A 19,681-nucleotide genomic window follows, 5' to 3' on the forward strand; every position below is an offset into this window, starting at 1 on the left:
AGCAATATCTCGATAAAAGATAATTAAAAATATATAATATAACGCTAGGTGCTTAATAGTTTAGCACTAAGACTAAAGTTTCCAAAAGGTATAGCTATTAATTTATTTAGGGATAAAAACTTTTAAAACGCTAAAAAACTATTACCTCCAACTTTTAAAAACGCTAAAAAATCGCGACCTTTAATTTTTACTAAAGCAAAATACCTTAAAATTAAAATACTTATACGGTTTATTAACTTAAAAAGGCAAAAAGCATAAAACACAGCTTTAACCGCTCCTATAAAAAACCAACTAAACGAAATAATCGAAACTAAGCGCAATATACGTATTAAAAAAGCTTTTTAAAAATATAGATAACTATATATATTAATAATATCCTACGGAATATTTGTAATTTTATTAACCGACCTATTTTAGAAGGAATTCGACGACTAATTTATGCTAGCAGCCAGAAATAAAAACCCCTTAGCGCATAAAACCTTATATTTTATAATCGTAGCTATAATGTTAAATTATAAAAAAGAATTTAAAGGCACTTTATCGGCCTTGGAAAAGCTTTTAAATAATAACGAAGATTTCGGTATATTTAAAGGCATCGCTTTTAACCTAAAAAAGGAAAAGATACACCTAAACGACGTATTATAGAAACTAAAAAAATAAAAAACTTAAAAAATTATTTATATAAGCCTTAGTTTAAAAAGGCAGCAGGCCTTAAACTTAAAACCCTAATATAAAAAGGTATTTAAAAAAAAAAGGATCGCGAAAAACGCTTTAGTAAGCTTATACCTTTAATATAAATATAGGTATATAAATTCGATAAAAATAACTATTTAATAAAATTTAAGGCAAGGCTTATTATAAAGGGAGACCTTTAAAAAGGAAGCGTAAAAAATACTTACGCCTTAATTTTAGCCGCCCGATTATTTAGAATTATAATAGCTATAGCTGCCAAAAATAATTTTAAATACAAATAATACGATATTATTAAAGCCTTTTTTAACGCTTTAAAGGGAATTTTAGAATTTATATATTATAAGCTATTAAACGGTTTTGGTATAAAGCATAAATATTTAAAGCTTAGGAAGGCTTTATACGGGCTTAAAAACTTATTATTATTATAGTATAAAAAGTTTAGTAGTATATTAGTATAGCTAGGATTCGACGCCTTTATTAAAAAACTATACTTATTTTTTAACCCCGACTATATAGTATTCCTAATATTTTACGTCGACGATATTTTTACCTTTTATTATAAAAATTATAAAAAAATAGCCTAAACGCTTATAAAAAATATTAAAAGGAAATATAAGCTTAAATTAAAAAAAAACGTTTTATAATTCCTTAGTATTCGGGTATTTAGAAACCGGAGTATAAAGACCGTTACGTTATTATATAATGCTTATATAAAAAAAATCGCAGCTAAATTTGGGGTAAATAACTAATCGAGCATACTAGCCGTATTTATAAGCTTAGCCTTTTTAAAAAAATACTTAGGTATTGCTATTAAAAGCAAAATTAAAAGATTTTAAAAAATAATCGGTTTAATATTATATATTACTATTATAATTAAACTAAATATTGCATTTATTATAGCTTAGCTTTTTTATTTTTTTATTAACTTAGGGCTAACGCATTTTAAAGCTAGGCTATAAGTTATTAAATACTTTTGGAATATTAAATTCCTCGGTATTAGATATAAAAAGCATATAAAAACCTAGATCCTAATAGCAAAAAATGCCTTATTCGCCGACGATTAAAAATTAAGGAAAAATTTATAAAAATATATTATTATGCTTTTTAGCGGTTTAGTAATATAAAAGGCCTTTAAATAAAGCACTATATTTACTAATATAATAAAGGCAAAACTAAACGCTTTATCGGAAACCGCTAAAAAAACTTTAATATACGAACGGCTTTGTCGGGATTTAAAACTCGATTTTAGATAAAATTAGAATATTTTTTATAATAATTAGCAAACGATACAACTTATAATAAATAATAACCTAAAAGTTAATACTAAATTAAAATATATCGATATTAATAATATATAGCTTAAATAAAAATATATAAAAGGATCTTTTAGGATTACCTATTTTCGAATAAACTAAATGCTAATAGATAGCCTTATTAAAGCGCTCCTAAAACAAAAGTTTAAGCGCTTTATATTTTACCTAAATCTCCGCAAAGTTATATTAGCACTATAAATAATATATTAAAAATAATAAAAAAATTAATTAATAAAAACTACCGGTAAAAAACGTTTATATTATAATATTTTATTAGGCAAATAAAAAAATAACCGAGAAACCGCAAAGCTTAACCCGTAAAAAGCATATAAACGCTAAATTTATGCTTATTAATATATTATTATAAAAATCCTTTTGCTTATCCTTATATTCGAGCATTATACACAAAAACCTTTTATTTAATTACTTTTATTATCGAAAAAAGAATCTATACGAATAAAAGCAGCACTAAAGCCTAAAACCACTTTATCGAAAACCTATTACTAATAAATCTTAATAGCGACTTTAAAAATAATACGGTATTTGCGCTTTACGCGAGCTTTATCGTAAAAATAATTTATATAGCGCTATATAAAGGGAATAATACTAAAATAACTATTATAATATTAGTTCTTATATTCTAAAAGGTATAAAAAGCGAAATATAAATTAAAAGGAATTTATATAGGCTTATAATTATCGCGATTTTTATTATAACGATAATAGCGATTTCCTAAAATTTAAAAGCATTTGCTATTAATCGGCATATTTTTATATATACGATTAGCAATAGCAGCCTTAATATAACGAACGTAAGGAATATTATTACGCATTCCCGAAACTTTTATAACGCGCTTAAAAATGCTGGCTAAATGCTTTAACTTTTTACGTTAAATATAAATAGTACGTTTAAGGCGATAAACGAAGGGCTTAGGATTATTTTTTTTAACTTTTGCCGACGGGTAACGAAAGCCACGAATAAGGGGAATAGGTATAAGAGTGCCCTTTTTATTACTAAAATAAGCAAAAAAAGCAATAAATTATTTACGATTCTCGGTAAAATTAATTATTTTAAGCGATTAATCGCGAAAAATACAAATAAAGGGGGCGTAATTACCGGAGGAGGTGCGAACGTAATTACTAAAAGTGGCTAGGAGTTAAATCGGAATTAGAATTCCAGAAATTTTTCGACTAAAAAAAGCAAAAAAACCAGATTTAAAAGCTTTACCGGCGCTTAAACCACCTTAAATAAAAAAACGCGATTTAACCGAAAAATAAGGAAAATCGGGATTATTAAGCATAGCATTATAAAAATTAAAACGGATAAATATTAGGAATTAAAAAAAGTATAAGAATAAGCGCTAAAAAAATCGAAATTTACCGTTATTGCTAAAAAGCACGCTAGCGCTTAGCTTTATAAACGCGTTTCTTTTTCTCCTTATTACGACGAAAAAGCTTAGCTATTATTCGGTCCTGTTAAGCCTTAAAGCCACTAAACGAAAACGGGCGGCGCGCATAGCTTTAAACGCGAGTTTTTTTAGGAAATTTAAAAAAAGAGCGAAGCATAATAATAAATAATATAATAAAAAAATAGGAGCGTATAATTATTTTTTAAAAAAATAATAAATAAAAATAAATTAAAAAAGCTTAAGGAAATTTAACCTAAAAAATAAAAAAGAAAAAAGGAAATAGAAGCTTAGGAAATAATAGGAAATAGGCTATTTATAAATAAAACAATTAGTCCGATTAAATAAACCACTATTTCTTAACTCGGGCAAAAACGCCAAATAAATATAAATTGGCAAAAGCGCACCTAAAGCAGTTATTAAGGGCCTAATAATAAAAAAATCGATAAAACTAGTTGTTATATTTTATCGAATATAGTTATTATTAGATTTCTTAACTATTACGAGAAAAAAGGGAAAGCTTAAAGCATTAGTTTAAAAAGGTGCAAACGTAGTAAAAAGGAAAAGAAAATTTTAGCTAAGCAAACCTATATTAGAAAAGTTTAGGGAGCGTAAAAAATTAAGGGCAGATGCAACTAAATAAAAAAAAAATCTGGAATTTATCTAAATTTAATTATTAAATGCTAAAAATAGATATTAATAAAAAAAAAAGGGAAAAATAGAAATTTTTAAATAGATAACGTATAGGAAGGTTATTTCTAAAAAAAGATTTATAAATAAAGGAATTTTTGCAAAAAAAATACTTAAATAAGGGGTAAAAATACAGAAAGAGCTTTTTTAATCCGGGTTTATATATAATAGGCAAAGGTAATTATCGCTAAAAAAACCTATTATTAACCGGTAATTTAATAACTAAATTTAACCCTTAAAATAAAAACGGCAAAAATAAAGTAAACCTTAAAGAGGATACGGGATAGGTATTTAAAAAAGCTTAGGATCTTTATTTTTATACTTAATTTAATTTAAAAATAAAGACTTTAAAAAGCTATTTAATTAATATATTTTTATTAAGCTTTTAAAAGACGCCTTAAAAGCTTAAGGGGTGTATAGTAGTTAATTAGACCTTAAGGGTTTTTAAAATACTAAATATAAGGAGCATATAAATATCCCTATTAAAAACAAAAAGCTTACGAATAAGGTCCGTACGCTTTAGGGAAGTTAATAAATCTTTCTAATAAATAAATATATAAATAGGATTATATACTCCCTTTTTAATTAGAATTTAAATAAATACAATACACTTTATAACTATACCTATATTTTTTAACGCTTTTAGCTTACTTTAATATTATAACTTTTTTAAACCTATTTTATATGCTCCTCTAACTGTATTATATTTATTTAAAAGGCTTTTGTAAAGCGATTTTTTTTAGGTATATAGCTAGGTTATAATATAAATTAAGGAAATAAAGGCGCCGAATTAAAGCAATTCGTATTAACGGAATTAGTAATTTTAGCGGCGGCTTTTTTAATAATTACGTAAAATAAAAGGGTATCGAATTAATTATATTAATACTAAATAATTAATATTAAAACGGCTTTATTAAGCGCGCGATTAGTATGCTATAAAATAGCGTATGCGCTATTTATATTTAAATAAATATTTTTATAGTATTTTAAAATAAAATTTACAGGGTATAAGTTATTATTTTAAACCGAATAATACCTACTAAAAGGGAATTAGTTATTTTTTAATAACGCTAAAAAAATAACTTTTAGCTATAAAATGCATTTAATCGCTTATTAGTTAGGCATTTTAAGATCTTTGGATCGCGTGTTTTTGTGTATATTTTAAAGGAAAATAGGGTATAAGCTAAGAAACTGCAGGTAAAAGCGCTGGAGGGCATATTTATAGGTTATTTTGGGGAACACCTATATAAGGTGTATATACTGGATATAGCACGCTTTATTATAACTCTTTACGTTATATTTTATAAGGATTTTAATAAGGGCGCCGATTAGCCCGATCCGTTAAAAGTAATTAGATTACTCCCGTAATACGTTTAAAATAGGCTGCGATATAGGATTTTAAAGCTAATTTATTATATAAAGCCTTGTAATCCGAATATAGCTAAAAAATAGGGATAAAAAGCGCGGCGATTTAAAGCCGGCTTTTTTTAAATATATATAGCTATACGGCAAAGCATAATTAAATATGCTATAATATATATAAATAGTAATTATAATTATATTATAGCATATTAAGGCTTAAATAGGTATGCCTACGCATATATAAATATAATTATAAAAAATAATTACCACGCTTTAATCAATTTACGGGATTATAATTAGGACGATAAAAAAGATTTAAGCTTTAAAGGCGCGCTATTAATTGCGCTAAATAAGGGCTTGTATAATTATTTATTATTAGTTAATAGTAATTTATTCGAATAAATATAAAACGAATACCTAATATTGGTTATTAAATATAACCTTAATTTATTATTAATTAATTAGGTAAGGAATATATAAAAATGGCCTAATTAGCAATAAGCTATAGTAAAAAAAATTATTAAGCTATTTAAGAAAGGAATATTCGAATTTTTCGATTATAATAAATTTAAATTAAAATAAAAGCCATTAGTTGGATTTAAATGGGTATATAAGACTAAATATAGCTTTACCGGTAATATAAATAAATGGAAGGCACGCCTTATAATTTAGGGTTTTATTTAAATTTTTGGAATTAATTATAAAAAAACCTTCGCTAATATAGCTAAATAAATAAGCATCCGCGTTTTAATCGCGATAATTATAATTAAAGGTTAAAAAATCTTTTAAATCGACTTTATTATAGCTTATTTATTAGGCCGGCTTAATAAAAAGATTTATATGCGCTAATTCTTATACTTAAATAAATTTATATTTTAATACCCTAATATTATATAATAATATAATTATACTTTTAATAATATAATTAGGCTATTACGCCCTTTATATGGCTTAAAGTAAAGCGGCTTCGAATGGCAATAAAAAATTAAAAAGAAATTAAAAAAACTAGGCTTTATAAGACTAAAGACCGATAATGCTATTTACTAAAATAAGGCTAATAAAACGGTACTAACCTTTTATATGGACGATTTTATGATTATATATGCGAATATTAAAGCTATCGAGAAATTGGTTTAATAGCTAAATAAATAGCTGGAATTATAATATTTGGGTACCGCTAAGTGGTATTTAGGAATACGTATTATTTAGGAGGAAGATAATAATATTATATTATTATAAAATAGGTATTTAAATTAAATATTTAAAAAACTCGGATATTAAAATATTAAGAGTGCTATTATTTTTATTAATCCGGGATTAATAGCAGTAATTTATAAATTTAAAGGCTACGTTAATTAGGAATTTAAAAATTAGTATTTTAAAAAGCTCGGGAAAACGAATTATGTTATAGTTAAGCTGCGCGTAAATATAATATACGCTAATAAGGTATAAACGCGTTTTATAAATAACCCGTCCTTTAATTATATTAAGCACTTAAATAAGGTGCTATAATACCTTTAAGGCACCCGTATAAAGGGGATAAGATATACCCGATTTTATCGTTATATTAAATATAGGGAATTAGGATTATATATTTACGTTAACGCTGATTTTGCAGGCGATAAATTAATTTTTAAATTTACGTTTAAATAAATAACGTTTATAGCGGGCTTTTTAATAAATTAAAGTTTAAAGCTATAAAGCGTAATTGCTTAGTTTATTATAAAAGCTAAATATTACGCTATTAATAAAGGCGTTCGTAAAGCCGCATTTATTAGGAATTTATTAAAGGAACTAAAAATAATGCCTTAAAAGGCAATTCTTTTATTAATTAATAATATAAGCGTAAAAGCGTAGGCAAAAGCCTAAATTAGTATACTTACGAAAAAGCATATTAGGAGGTATTTTTATTATATTTAATAAAAAGTCTTTGCTAGGAATATTTTAATTAAAAAAGTTATATCCACGGAAAACGCCGCTAATAGGCTTATAAAAGCGATGCGACTTAAGGATTTTAAGCATTTCGTATATTTGCTAAATATAGTGGATTATAATCTAATTATAGGTATAGTCACTATTATTTAATTGCAAATTATATTATAAATTATCGTAATAGGGCTTATCCTTTTATTTCGATTAAATCGCTCGTTATAAAGGGCGTGTGGAAAGTTGACTTTAACTAAAGTAATGGGTATAACTCTCGTTTTGACGGATAAAAGCATTAGACCCCGGGACCTCCGGCTTAACGGCTATTTCCGGTGGGCTGTGGGAGGCAATTAGGTCTTGTGCATTTTATTTAACTAAACCCATGTAGCCAGATCCGTTCATTTGTACTGAATACACTAAGTCCCCATCAATTTCCCATACAAGCCACTTACAGAGTAGTTCTTGACTCACACCCAAACGGCCCTGCATTAAACCAGATTGCCTCGGCTGTGAGCGAGATCCGCTATCATGGCGTATATTTCCAAACCAACCTTGGCGTTTTGCTTGGCCTAGTCACTAAAGGCAGCATATTATTTCAATAACAATGAGCGTGGCGCCGTGTCGGTATCCTCTTGATATATTCAAATAATAGCACAAGAGCCTGGCATTGTCGATATTGAGCGTAATTTCTTGGCGCGTTCGTCTATGGCCATTGGCGGCCAAACACCTTTGTTACCTACCTATTGACCAAGAACAGCTGTCAACCAAGCTCGCCAGAAGAACAAATTGGACCATCAGAATGGAGTTGCCGATACCCCGTCCGACAAACTCTCGCATGTCGGGGATGGCCGAGACAAATTGAGTCGAGAGACACAGTATTGTGTTATTCTACTTTATTTGCCTGTAGTGACAATTACATGAATCCCGCCGATACTGCTATGTTATGGAGTTGAAGTACTTAGTAGGACACAAAGAGGGACAACATGAGGAAGCTGGAAAATGTATGACCTAGATTGGCAGCGTAGAGAACTTGATGCAAGTTCAAGCAACTGCTGTCACAGTTTCCTTGGATGGTAAGGTCGCTATGCGGCCACCATGATCAACGAACAGGCTACTCACTCAGCCATAACAAACTACAATATAACCCAGTGTTTTTCTTCTTCTTTATTATTGGCACCAAATGAAGATTTATATGTCTATTATAGTTTATGTGTTGTAAGTGAATTGTTGTTTCGCTCCTACGTATTGTAAAAGCAGTAATCCCTCCAAAATAAGACAGCAGACCATTGCCCTCGACTGGTACCTCTGTGATATATACAGAGCTTTCTCAGCAGAGTCTTATTTGGTGACCTCATTCCAGTCCTTCTTGACTTGACCACGTCATTGATGAGCTGGACCATCACCAGGGAATGAGTCAAAAGTTGAGACAATACATGGAGGTATTGTCTGGAGGATGAGTGCCAAATTCCCACGTTGATCATGGCATTCTTGCTTACCTATGGGACAAAGTCTCAGAAACCAGTATCAATGCGTATACATATGATTTCTTAGAACTTGGCCATTTTGAATACATAAGGGTCCACAAGAAACGAGCAAGTCTCTCGAGACTTCAGAGGCGCACACGTATATGTTACTGTCATTTCCTACCCAACATTGAGCGGTTGCCATAAATCTAGACATTTCAGCACTGCGCTGCCAAAAGTCTACGTGCATGTTTGACATGTTGGCTAATCAGCATTATTCCGCAAGATAGATCTTCGAGAGTCAAGACGGTGACTCTCAAAGATGATGGGATGCTGGTTTTTTCTTGAGCTGTCTGTATGTAAGGAAACAGGCCGGCTTTAAGAGCTCGAGTTTTGCGCATGATTGACGTTGTATAAGCCCGCAGGAATCAGAAGACATGCACTACTAACATTGGAGAACCAACCAGCTGCAGCCTGGGGCCTAAAGTATGGCAATCACCCTCGACTTGTGCTTTTACTGGTCTTTCAAGGTAGAGAGAGAAAGAGCACTTTTCAACTTTGCCTACAACTTAGACTTGCAGAACTGTCATTCCGTCCATGGTGAAAATTATTCCCAGAGGTTTGGTATACTCATCATCAACAGAAAAAGAGTGAGAGCAGTGATTCTGCACATACCTATTACCTGTCAGTGACACGCGCGTAAGTTGAATCCCGCCCATTAAACTTGACGCGCCAAGACCTGCGCTACACCATCCCTTTCCCCACTTTTTTCGCGTCACTGCCTCGACCAGAACCGCAAGCTCAAGCACTTTTCTCAGATCTCGCAACCCGCACAAGCTTGAAAGAGGGCCACCTACTTCCCAACATCAACCGCCGTCGCTATCGAGCGTCTTCCATCATCGCGATCGCAACTCGCGTCGTTTATCAAGATGGCAGATATCAAGATCGACGGAAAGCTCTTCCAGGAGCGCGTCAATCATTTCATCACCTCCTGGAAAACCGACAAACGCGCCGGCGATCAGGTCTTCAATGGCGTTGCCTCCATCGTCATCATGATGGGCAAGGTTGAGGAGAACCCCGAATTTCACAAGAACAATGCCATGCACGTGAGTAGTCCACCATTCCGCCCTACCGACTTGCCTCTTGGCCTCGAGGTCCCATGTTGCTAATCATCATCCAGTTCTGGTTACTTGGCTACGAATTTCCGACTACACTCATGCTTTTCACTATCGATTGCCTCTACATTGTAACGACTGCAAAGAAGGGTAGGACTCATAAGCGCTCACAATATCTTGTCCAAAGACATTGGCTGACTTTATTGTAGCTAAACACTTGGAGCAACTCAAGGGCGGCAGATTCCCTATCGAAGTCTTAGTGCGTGGCAAAGATGCAGCCGAGAACGAGAAGCTTTTCGTCAAGCTTGCCGATACCATCAACTCAGCTGGCGTGAGTGGCTCCCTGGAGAGTTGTGTGCACGGACTCGAATATGTACTGACTCGAAACCTCATAACAGAAGAAGGTTGGAGTCCTTCCCAAAGACACATCGAAGGGCCCTTTCGTCGACGAGTGGAAGAAAGTATTTGGCGACAAATGCAAGGATGCTGAAGAGGTTGACATTGCCCCCGCGCTCTCTAGTGCCGCCTTCTCTGTCAAGGACGAAACCGAACTGCGTGCGATGCGAACCGCCTCCAAGGCCTGCGTGGCCCTGATGAACCCATACTTCCTCGATCAAATGTCGGATGTCCTCGATCAGGAGAAGAAGGTCAAGCACAGTGCCCTCGCCAACAAGGTCGACCAGAAGCTCGATGACACCAAATGGTGGAAGACAGTAGAACTACCTAATAAGCAAAAGCTGCCTTCTGACTTCGATCCCAGCCACCTTGATTGGTACCTTGGTCCGTCGATTCAGAGCGGTGGCAAGTACGATTTGAAGTTCCAGCAAGAGTCGACCAACGATAACTTGCACGCCGGTATCATCATTGCGGGCATGGGGATGCGCTACAAGTCTTATGGGTCTGCGATCGCCCGAACTTTCCTGGTCGATCCGAACAAGACCCAGGAGAGCAACTACAAACTCCTCTTCGCTGTCCACAACCTTGTTCTGAAGGAGATTAGAGACGGCGTGACTGTCAGTGACGTCTACAAGAAGGCCCTTGGTCTGATCAAATCCAAGAAGCCCGAGCTCGAAAAGCATTTCCTCAAGAACGTGGGTGCTGGTATTGGTATTGAGAGCAAGGATCCTACTTTACTACTCAACGCCAAGAACAGCAGAACTCTGAAGGACGGCATGACACTCTGTATTACTACTGGATTCCAGGACATCGAGAATCCTCAGCCTCAGGACAAGCTTAGCAAGACTTATTCTTTAGTCATTACCGATACTGTTCGTGTCACTTCCAGCGACCCGGTTGTCTTCACTGGCGATGCTCCCACCGAGCTTGACGCCACTTCCTTCTTCTTCAAGGACGAGGAGGAGGAGAAGCCTACCCCCAAGAAGGAGAAAAAAGACCCTCGAGTTGGTGCAGTTGCCACTAAAAACATCACCAATACCAGGCTCAGATCCGAGCGCACGACTCAGGTCAACGAAGAAAGTGATAAGAAGCGTCGCGAGCACCAAAAGCAACTGGCTTTGAAGAAGCAGAAAGAAGGGTTGGCGAGATTTGCCGAGTCCACCAGCGGCCAGAATGGTGCCGAGGTGAAGAAGTTCAAGAAGTTTGAATCGTACAAGCGAGAGAACCAGCTACCATCCAAAGTGAAGAACTTGGAAATCTTCATTGATGAGAAGAATGGAACAGTGATCCTTCCTGTTATGGGCCGTCCCGTTCCTTTCCATATCCATACCATCAAGAACGCCAGCAAGAACGACGAAGGCGAATGGTCATTCCTTAGAATCAACTTCCTGTCCCCAGGCCAAGGTGTTGGTAGGAAGGATGATCAGCCTTTTGAAGATCCTGGCGCTCAGTTCGTCCGTAGCTTGACCTTCCGATCATTGGACGGTGATCGATATGAGGAGATAGCAACTCGTATCTCAAACATGAAGAAAGAGGCTACCAAGAAGGAGCAAGCCAAGAAGGAGATGGAGGATGTCGTCGAGCAAGATAAGCTGGTTGAGATCAGAAGTAAGTGTGGTACATTCATTCTTTACGACATATCATGTTACTAATTTGACTTTAGACCGCCGCCCACAGGTGCTGGACAATGTCTTTATCCGTCCTGCCATGGAAGGCAAGCGGGTTCCTGGAAAGGTCGAGATACACCAGAACGGTATCCGGTACCAGTCACCATTGAGCAGCCAACAGAGGGTGGATGTGCTTTTCTCCAACATTCGACATCTATTCTTCCAGCCTTGTGCTCACGAGTTGATTGTCATCATCCACATACACCTCAAGGACCCCATCATCTTGGGCGGCAAGAACAAGAAGACAAAGGACGTGCAGTTTTACCGAGAAGCAACGGACATTCAGTTTGATGAAACTGGTAATCGCAAGCGCAAGTACCGATATGGTGATGAGGACGAGTTCGAGGCCGAACAAGAAGAGCGCCGCCGCCGTGCCGAACTCGACCGTCTTTTCCAGAACTTTGCGCAGAAGATTGCCGAGGCCGGCAAGAGCGAGTCTATTGAAGTAGACATGCCGATCAGAGAACTTGGCTTTAATGGTGTTCCGTTCCGCAGCAATGTCTATGTTCAGCCCACAACCGACTGTCTGATCCAGGTGACAGAACCCCCATTCCTTGTCGTCACCTTGGAAGACGTAGAAGTTGCTCACTTGGAACGTGTGCAATTCGGATTGAAGAACTTTGATCTCGTTTTTGTGTTCAAAGACTTTACTCGAGCACCAGCACATATCAATACCATTCCAGTCGAGTCTCTGGACGATGTGAAGGAATGGCTCGACAGCTCCGAGATCGCCTATACCGAAGGACCTCTCAACCTCAACTGGCCCACGATCATGAAGACCGTGACAGCAGACACCCACCAGTTCTTTGCAGATGGCGGTTGGTCATTCTTGGCCGCCGAGAGCGACGACGAGGGTGAAGAGGAGGAAGAGGAGGAGTCTGCGTTTGAGATTTCCGAAGAGGAACTCGACGATGCTAGTGAGTCGTCAGAGGAAGATTCGGACTTTGACGACGATGCCTCCGCCGATGCTTCGGAAGAGGAGGCTTCCGACGACGAAGAAGGCGAAGATTGGGACGAGCTGGAGAAGAAGGCCAAACGTAAGGATCGGGAGAGCGGCCTCGAGGACGAAGACCGCAAGCAGAAGAAGAGAAGAAAGTAGGCGATACGCCGGGAATTACAGTGCATCGGTAATGGTCTTGAGCGTTGGCTCAAGCCTGGCCTCTGTGGAGCAAACTGGCTCGCACTGGGTCTGGACTCGTGGGATGTGTTTCATGGCGACGCGGATGTCTTGCAGACGAGCGTGCGTTCTTTCGGATCTGACATTTTCTTCGGCCTGTAGATTATATTCGCTTTGAGGGGGAAATGAATGGGCTCGCTCTAGGAGGTACGGCATGTGCTAGGGGCAGGAGCAGCTCAATGATGTGGTGCCCGGGCGGGAATCCAGTTTGTTATAGGGTAAAGAGTACTTTATGAAAAGACGTAAGGCGTTTATGGTTCATATTCAAGACAACTGGCTGCATATACTTAAGTGATCGCAGTAACCTATGACACTAGAGCAATCTCGAGATCAAATGTCTTATGAGTGCCATCAAGAGATTCTCACATGCCGGTAAACCGACAGAGACCATCCTACAAGACCCCCTTTGCCGTTTCCTCTGACATGCGCGCGCATACAACAAACTAATCTTTATAAACCATGCCGAGGAAGAAAATTATTGCGGCGATAAGTTTTTGTCTTTGGTTTTGACTTTTGATCTTTTCACTTTTCAAAAGTGGAGTGGAATAATCCGCAGCCTTGATTATCACCCTAGCCTCCAACGCGCCTTCCTTTTTACAAACGCCGGTACAACTGCAGCGAGAATTACTTTTTCTTTTCTTTTTTTCGGGCCTCCTCCTCCTGCCGTTTGTCACTGTGTGCGAGTCTTCAAATCCTAGGTCCAAGCATTTCTTTCCTTTTCTCGGACAATAACTCAACATTTTCCAATTGCGATCACCAACTCAACAACAGCACTGACTTTGCTTCAGCAGCGGTCATCCGATATGCCTTCTCCCGTTTCCAAGGATGATCACGCCCGCGAAGATGAAGAGATTCCTCAAGTCGCATCCGAGTCAGTCACATCTTTCAACTCCTCAGCACTCGTGCGTGTTATTTGCTGACTGCAATCTAGCCTTATCGAGGTCAACGTAGACAATCAAGAATCTGGCAAGCACGCTGACAATGGCCTGTCTCTGGAATTGAACACCAACCCCAAGCCTAGCGATGAGGCCCCCAAGAAGCGAGGCCGTCCGTCGAAAAAGGGCAAGAAGCTCCCATCCACCCGTGAGTTTACCCCATGTGTTGCCAAAATCAGTGCCAGAGTAATGATCATTTATTGACAATCTGTAGCCATCAAGACATCTTCCCCAGTCCTCGAGAAGATGTCATCCAAGAAGGCAACACCCACGGTTGTTCGTCTCAGCGAAGGCGATAATGATGAAGATGACAGTGGCAATGATAGCGGCGAAGTCAACGTTGAGTTCGATCTTCCGGCCATCTCTGAATTATTTTCCAAGGAAAAGCGTGCCCGCGAGCTCTCGGAAGATGATAACGCTGGCGAGCTCGAAGTTCGCCCCAAGAAGCGAGGCCGCACCTCCAAGAACGTTAAGACTGCCATTGTAGAGCAAGAAAACGAAGGCTCACAACCCGCCCGCAAGCCGCGTGGCAGACCCAGAAAGTCAGCATCTGCTGCACAGGCTAGTGATGGAGCCAAGAAGTCTGCCGAGTCCATTTCACTTTCGAAAAAGAGTGACAAGAGCGCTTCACCAGCCAAAGTTGGTGACCACGCACCACGACGCTCAAGTCGAGCTGCTTCAGAGTCTGCCAAGGTCAACATGTCTGAACAAGTGAGTTTTCCGTCAAGCTCAACCAAAACCGTGCTGCTGACAGATAAAAGACCAAGAAACAGAAGCAGCCTGCCATCAAGACAGACTTCCTTTCTTCCAAAGGCAAGAATATCACCCAGCAACCTGCTCGTCGCGGCAGAGGTCGTCCCAAGAAGGAGACATTCTTTGCGGTTGAGAAGCTAGTCAACAAGAAAGTGGACAAGGGCGGAGTGACCAAGTATCACGTCAAGTGGGAGAATTATGCCGATACAGAGAATACTTGGGAACCCGTTGAAAACCTCAAGGGCTGCATGCATCTCGTCGAGGCATACGACAAGAAGGAGGCTCGCAATGCCAAACGACCCAAGAAGACGAAGAAAGCCTAAGTCTGAAGGCATTGTGATGACACTTCTGAATAGCTGTATACTATACTTTTCGGCACTGGCCTGGGACCATCATCCGCACATCATTTTCAGTGAGTCTACCAACAGATACTGCGAATCATATGACTAACGGATACTTCAAGAAGGACCATTTGCGACAATTGAGTTGTCGGGAGACTGCTATGGTGGTCAAAGTCTAGAGATTTGACTGTCGCACCGGAAAGTTTCCCATGACCTGAGAGCGAAACTGGAGAATTCATAGCATATGAAAAAGTCAGTCTCCAAGTAGTTTAATGAATTATGATTTCATGATGAGCACCATTATCTGTTACCACACGCGATTAATAATGATAATTGAAGTGCAAATGGTGGCATTTTCTCATCTTCCATTTGCACAAATATAGCTTCAATAAATAAGCAATTATAAAAATATTCATTGTGTTAAAGTTGGAACTCTTTCCTACCTTACACGTGAAGTCTAACAGAAGTGTATGTAAGCCGTCTTGATATGATGCGATGCTGATTGGCTGAATCCACCGGGGCATTCCGCAGCCACCTAAACGCGGGATGATTCCGGCGCAGACAATTGATTTTTGGTTGAGCTTCAGGATGGAGCTGGCATATGTCTAGCCAACTCTCTCTCCCTTTCCGAGCCAAGCACGGCGCAATTCGTTTATTGCTTGCAATTGGCGAGGATTTATTTCCCCGACCGACCAGGAATGGCTTCGGTATTTGCAAAGACGCTCCCGTCGTCACTCAGCGCCCGGACGCTATTTGTCAAATGCTCGCCTGCGCCATCGAGCTTTACTGAGCGCCGGGCCGTTCTCAAGACCCTGGCCGCGGCTGGCACCGACACGAACATTGAGGTCTTCAAGAGGCTCGAGGTAAAATCGCATTGTCTCGATCTAGCCACAATCGTGTGTTGGCTGACTCAATCTGTTGTATAGGACAGCTCCTCGTTCATTGCAGTCACGACCACGCCCGAGAGTGCCCGGTCACTCCTTAGCGATTCACCCTACGAGCGCATCGTCCACCTGCAGGATGCGGCCAAGGCCTCGCTCTTCTCGACCGCTGCCTGGGGCGCTTCTTTCCGAACAACAATCACGGACCCCGTCAATGTTCAACCAGTAGAACAATGGAGGCGCCGGGGAAGTAAGTCGACGGGGACGGGTGACACGACCGCCGAGATCAGCATGGGGCTCATCAGCAAGACCTTTACAATACATGTGTTTCCGGCCAATGCCTCGTTCAATCACAAACGCGCCGTCGAGCTGAGCCCGCTCCACGGGCCATGGCCGCGCAATGATGGCTACGACACGTTTGTGTCTTTGGCCTTGAAGAAATCGATCCCCGGCAGTCGCATGTCGCCCGGTCTGCGCGACTGGCACACGGGCAGACAATTATCTCAAGATCCTATGGGGCATGAGGATGAGGGAGCAGAGAGCCTCCTTGGAAGCAAATCGCGCCGATCCTATTTTATTGAAAGGCGTATACGGAAAGCCGAGAATGAAATACCCGACGTGATGCGAAGTCTAGCCGCCGTCGCAAAATCTTCAAAGACACCATCATCATCATCAAGTCAGGAATCAATAGCAGAACAGAAGGGCAAGCTGTCGCATGAGCCTACGCTACCTAACAAGTCCAATTGGAACGACGCACAATCGGTAGCGGATGACACCAACAAGAGGGAAAACAGTCATAAGGACATGATCAAGGACAAGCCCATTTCACCGTCTGATTTCCACGACTTATTTCACGGGTCTTGAAAGACATTATAATGGCAGCAAAGACTGTACACTCCGCAGAAACATCACGCGATGATTCGGTCTTCTGGAAGCGCCTACCAATAACCGAAGGATGCGCGTCAAATCAATATGCAGGATGAAATGATAAGGTAATATGGCTCGCCGCAAGCTAACTCCGAGGTATGGGATTCCTCCTTAGCATGGCAGGAGAGTGAGGCCAATCAAGCATCATCAACCCCCCAGCATCTCCAATACACAGTACCGGCATTTAGCATGTGAGCTTTTTGCCAAAAGAAGACCTTGTTCCGGGGGGTGGGAGATGGGACATTGTTTGTTTCGTATCATGTCAGCCAATCCTGCACGAAACAAGACGAGATGGGAATGAATTGGCAATCTGTCTGTGGCTTGACCCATGCAGAAGTGCAATTTGAGGGAAAGGAGAAAGTAGCAGGCACATGTACCGTGGCACGCACTACCAGTGACCACTGTTGCGAACCTCGAAGCAGGGACAGAGGAAGCAAGACACCAGATTTCTGTCCGCGCAGAAACCCAGATACGCAAACATTGATGAAAATGAAAGAATCATTATGTAACTCCCCCATCATACGCCTACATGGACCATGCCGACAAAATAAGTTGAGCGCCTCGGCAGTCGGCAGCGCAATTGCACGAAAATTGACGAGGGTCAAGAGACTTGAAGTCGGCTTTGGCTCGCCAAGCTCGAAGGGTTTAGCACGTCACTTTTTGGCTCCAAAATCAAGGAACGGCCAGATCCTGGCGCTGTGATTTAGTGCGGGTGGACATGTGGTTCCAATCCCACGCCTTGGTTTTAGTGAGAGTCCAGCCAATGCAGGGGCCGATTTGGGCCTGGGGACTCACCTCCATAGGCCCTTTCTAGCTGCGCCCATACGTCATTTCATCACCAACAGCCGGTGCAGCCAGTCTCTGCCAGTTTACCTACCGGCTCGAACTGGGCGCCGGCGTATTGAATTTCACCTAGGTTATGCCTGAAGCAGGTATAGTCTTACTGGCGCAGCAGGCGACGACTACGACGACGATGATAGAGCGACAAAGACCAATTCCGGTGGATGGTAGCTGAGCCAACTGTGCTGGTTGTGTGCAATAGCTGTAGTCTGGTCCAAATTGCCTCGACTGGACGTGCCGATTTACCCTTGGTGTTATCCCCAATCGAGGATATGGCAGCCGACAGTGAACGGAATGACGTCGTATGATCACTTCTAGATTGCGTGTTCAGGGGCCTAGCCACAGCCTGTACGTAGTATGGCAATGTGACGAACAGTCCCTTTTTCTTTTTTCTTCTTCAGTCCCAATTCCTGTTTGTTGTGCCAGCCCTGCCAGTATACTACCCGAGCCGAGTGACAGGGTCCTAGCCAAGAACTGGAAGCGTGAGCGCGTGTATCACATCACTGTTCTATGATCGTCTGTCTGAGACCGTGGTTTCTTGATATATGTTGCTGTCGCTCCCGCCCCAACCTTGATTGTTGATCCCTCTCATCCTGTGACCACTTGTAATCTGTACGGCTTCGTTTTGCGCTCGCTGCTTGACATTTCAACCAGCCCTCTCTCTCCCCCCCTCGAGGAATCATTCTTGACCTACTTTTTTTCAACTTGACAATAACAAGGAACAGCCAAATCGTAGCCGGCATACCATAATATCTCCCAACATGCGTCAAACAGGCTTCTTCCACCACATTGGCTCCTTTCTGCTCTTCTCAGCCACCATTCTCCTCATCATCACCTGCATCAGCGCCCCCGTGGTACACAACCTGTCGGTGCTCAAGGTGAACCTCGCCAACAACGACAATGACTTTAGCCCCGACATCACCTTTGGCACCTTTGGCTGGTGCGTCCAGCAGTCTGGCAGCGACGACGACTGCTCGTCCACCCACGTGGGCTACGACGCGGCCGGCGTGCTCAAGAACAGATCCAGCGGCGCCTTTGACACGTCTGACTTTGCTGGCGACACGGCCAATGGACTGACCCGCGTCATGGTCCTCCACCCCGTCGCCGCCGGTCTGTCCTTTATCTCGTTCCTGCTCGCCCTTGGCGCCGGCGTCGTCGGCAGCTTCTTGGCCGCCATCGTCTCCCTGTTGACGTTTATCGTCACTCTCGTCGTCCTCATTACCGATTTCGTCGGCTTTGCTATTCTCAAGAACGCCGTCAACCGCTCGGACACGGGTGCCACCTCCGAGTTTGGTGCTTGCAGTACGTTCGCCTTTTCATTCCTTCAATCAATATGAAATTGAGACAATCTTGCTAACTTTCTTCCTCTTCTTATAGTGTGGACTCTACTTGTTGCCGCCATTTGCAACCTGCTCGCCACCATTGTCGTCTTCTTCACCTGCTGTAGCGCACGTCTGCACAAGAAAAGACACAGCAGCGCCAAGGTTGAGCGCTACGACAGCCCGCCTACTCGTCCCGCCCGCAGACGGTGGTTCTAAATATCCAGAACGTGCCCAACAAAGGACCTCCCAAGTCGGGTTCCTTGAAGTTCTAAATCTAGGATCTATCTTCACACGAGGATCACCACTATGCAAGAAAACAAATCCCGGGGAAAAACTGGGTCAGACTTGATGACCTTAAAACCTTGGCATCTTATACATATACCCCCACACAACGCACATGAGAAACGATAAGCGCATGATTTGAAGAGGCAAGAGACAAAATGTCGCGGCGAAGTCCGGTGTTATGACACCACGA

The 19,681-nt window shown here is 40.1% G+C and overlaps 4 protein-coding genes across 4 annotated transcripts; all 4 read left to right on the forward strand.

The window, feature by feature from the left end:
* Positions 1–9,781: 9,781 nt before the first annotated feature.
* On the forward strand, positions 9,782–13,129 carry PFICI_07141 (FACT complex subunit SPT16; the record flags this gene model as incomplete). The annotated part of the gene is made up of 5 exons (XM_007835722.1): positions 9,782–9,958; positions 10,033–10,117; positions 10,177–10,298; positions 10,366–11,971; positions 12,027–13,129. 5 exons carry the CDS (start codon positions 9,782–9,784, stop codon positions 13,127–13,129), a joined length of 3,093 nt encoding a protein of 1,030 aa, XP_007833913.1.
* Positions 13,130–14,010: 881 nt separating this feature from the next.
* On the forward strand, positions 14,011–15,218 carry PFICI_07142 (uncharacterized protein; the record flags this gene model as incomplete). The annotated part of the gene is made up of 4 exons (XM_007835723.1): positions 14,011–14,078; positions 14,139–14,290; positions 14,357–14,853; positions 14,904–15,218. The coding sequence occupies 4 exons, from the start codon at positions 14,011–14,013 to the stop codon at positions 15,216–15,218; spliced, it is 1,032 nt and encodes a 343-aa protein (XP_007833914.1).
* A 716-nt stretch (positions 15,219–15,934) lies between these two features.
* Positions 15,935–16,981, forward strand: PFICI_07143 (uncharacterized protein; the record flags this gene model as incomplete). Its single annotated transcript, XM_007835724.1, has 2 exons — positions 15,935–16,099; positions 16,163–16,981. 2 exons carry the CDS (start codon positions 15,935–15,937, stop codon positions 16,979–16,981), a joined length of 984 nt encoding a protein of 327 aa, XP_007833915.1.
* Positions 16,982–18,645: 1,664 nt separating this feature from the next.
* On the forward strand, positions 18,646–19,422 carry PFICI_07144 (uncharacterized protein; the record flags this gene model as incomplete). The annotated part of the gene is made up of 2 exons (XM_007835725.1): positions 18,646–19,186; positions 19,262–19,422. 2 exons carry the CDS (start codon positions 18,646–18,648, stop codon positions 19,420–19,422), a joined length of 702 nt encoding a protein of 233 aa, XP_007833916.1.
* Positions 19,423–19,681: the final 259 nt, after the last annotated feature.

The sequence above is a fragment of the Pestalotiopsis fici genome (assembly GCF_000516985.1).
Source record: "Pestalotiopsis fici W106-1 unplaced genomic scaffold PFICI_Scf_4, whole genome shotgun sequence".
NCBI classification, from domain to species: Eukaryota; Fungi; Ascomycota; class Sordariomycetes; order Amphisphaeriales; family Sporocadaceae; genus Pestalotiopsis; species Pestalotiopsis fici.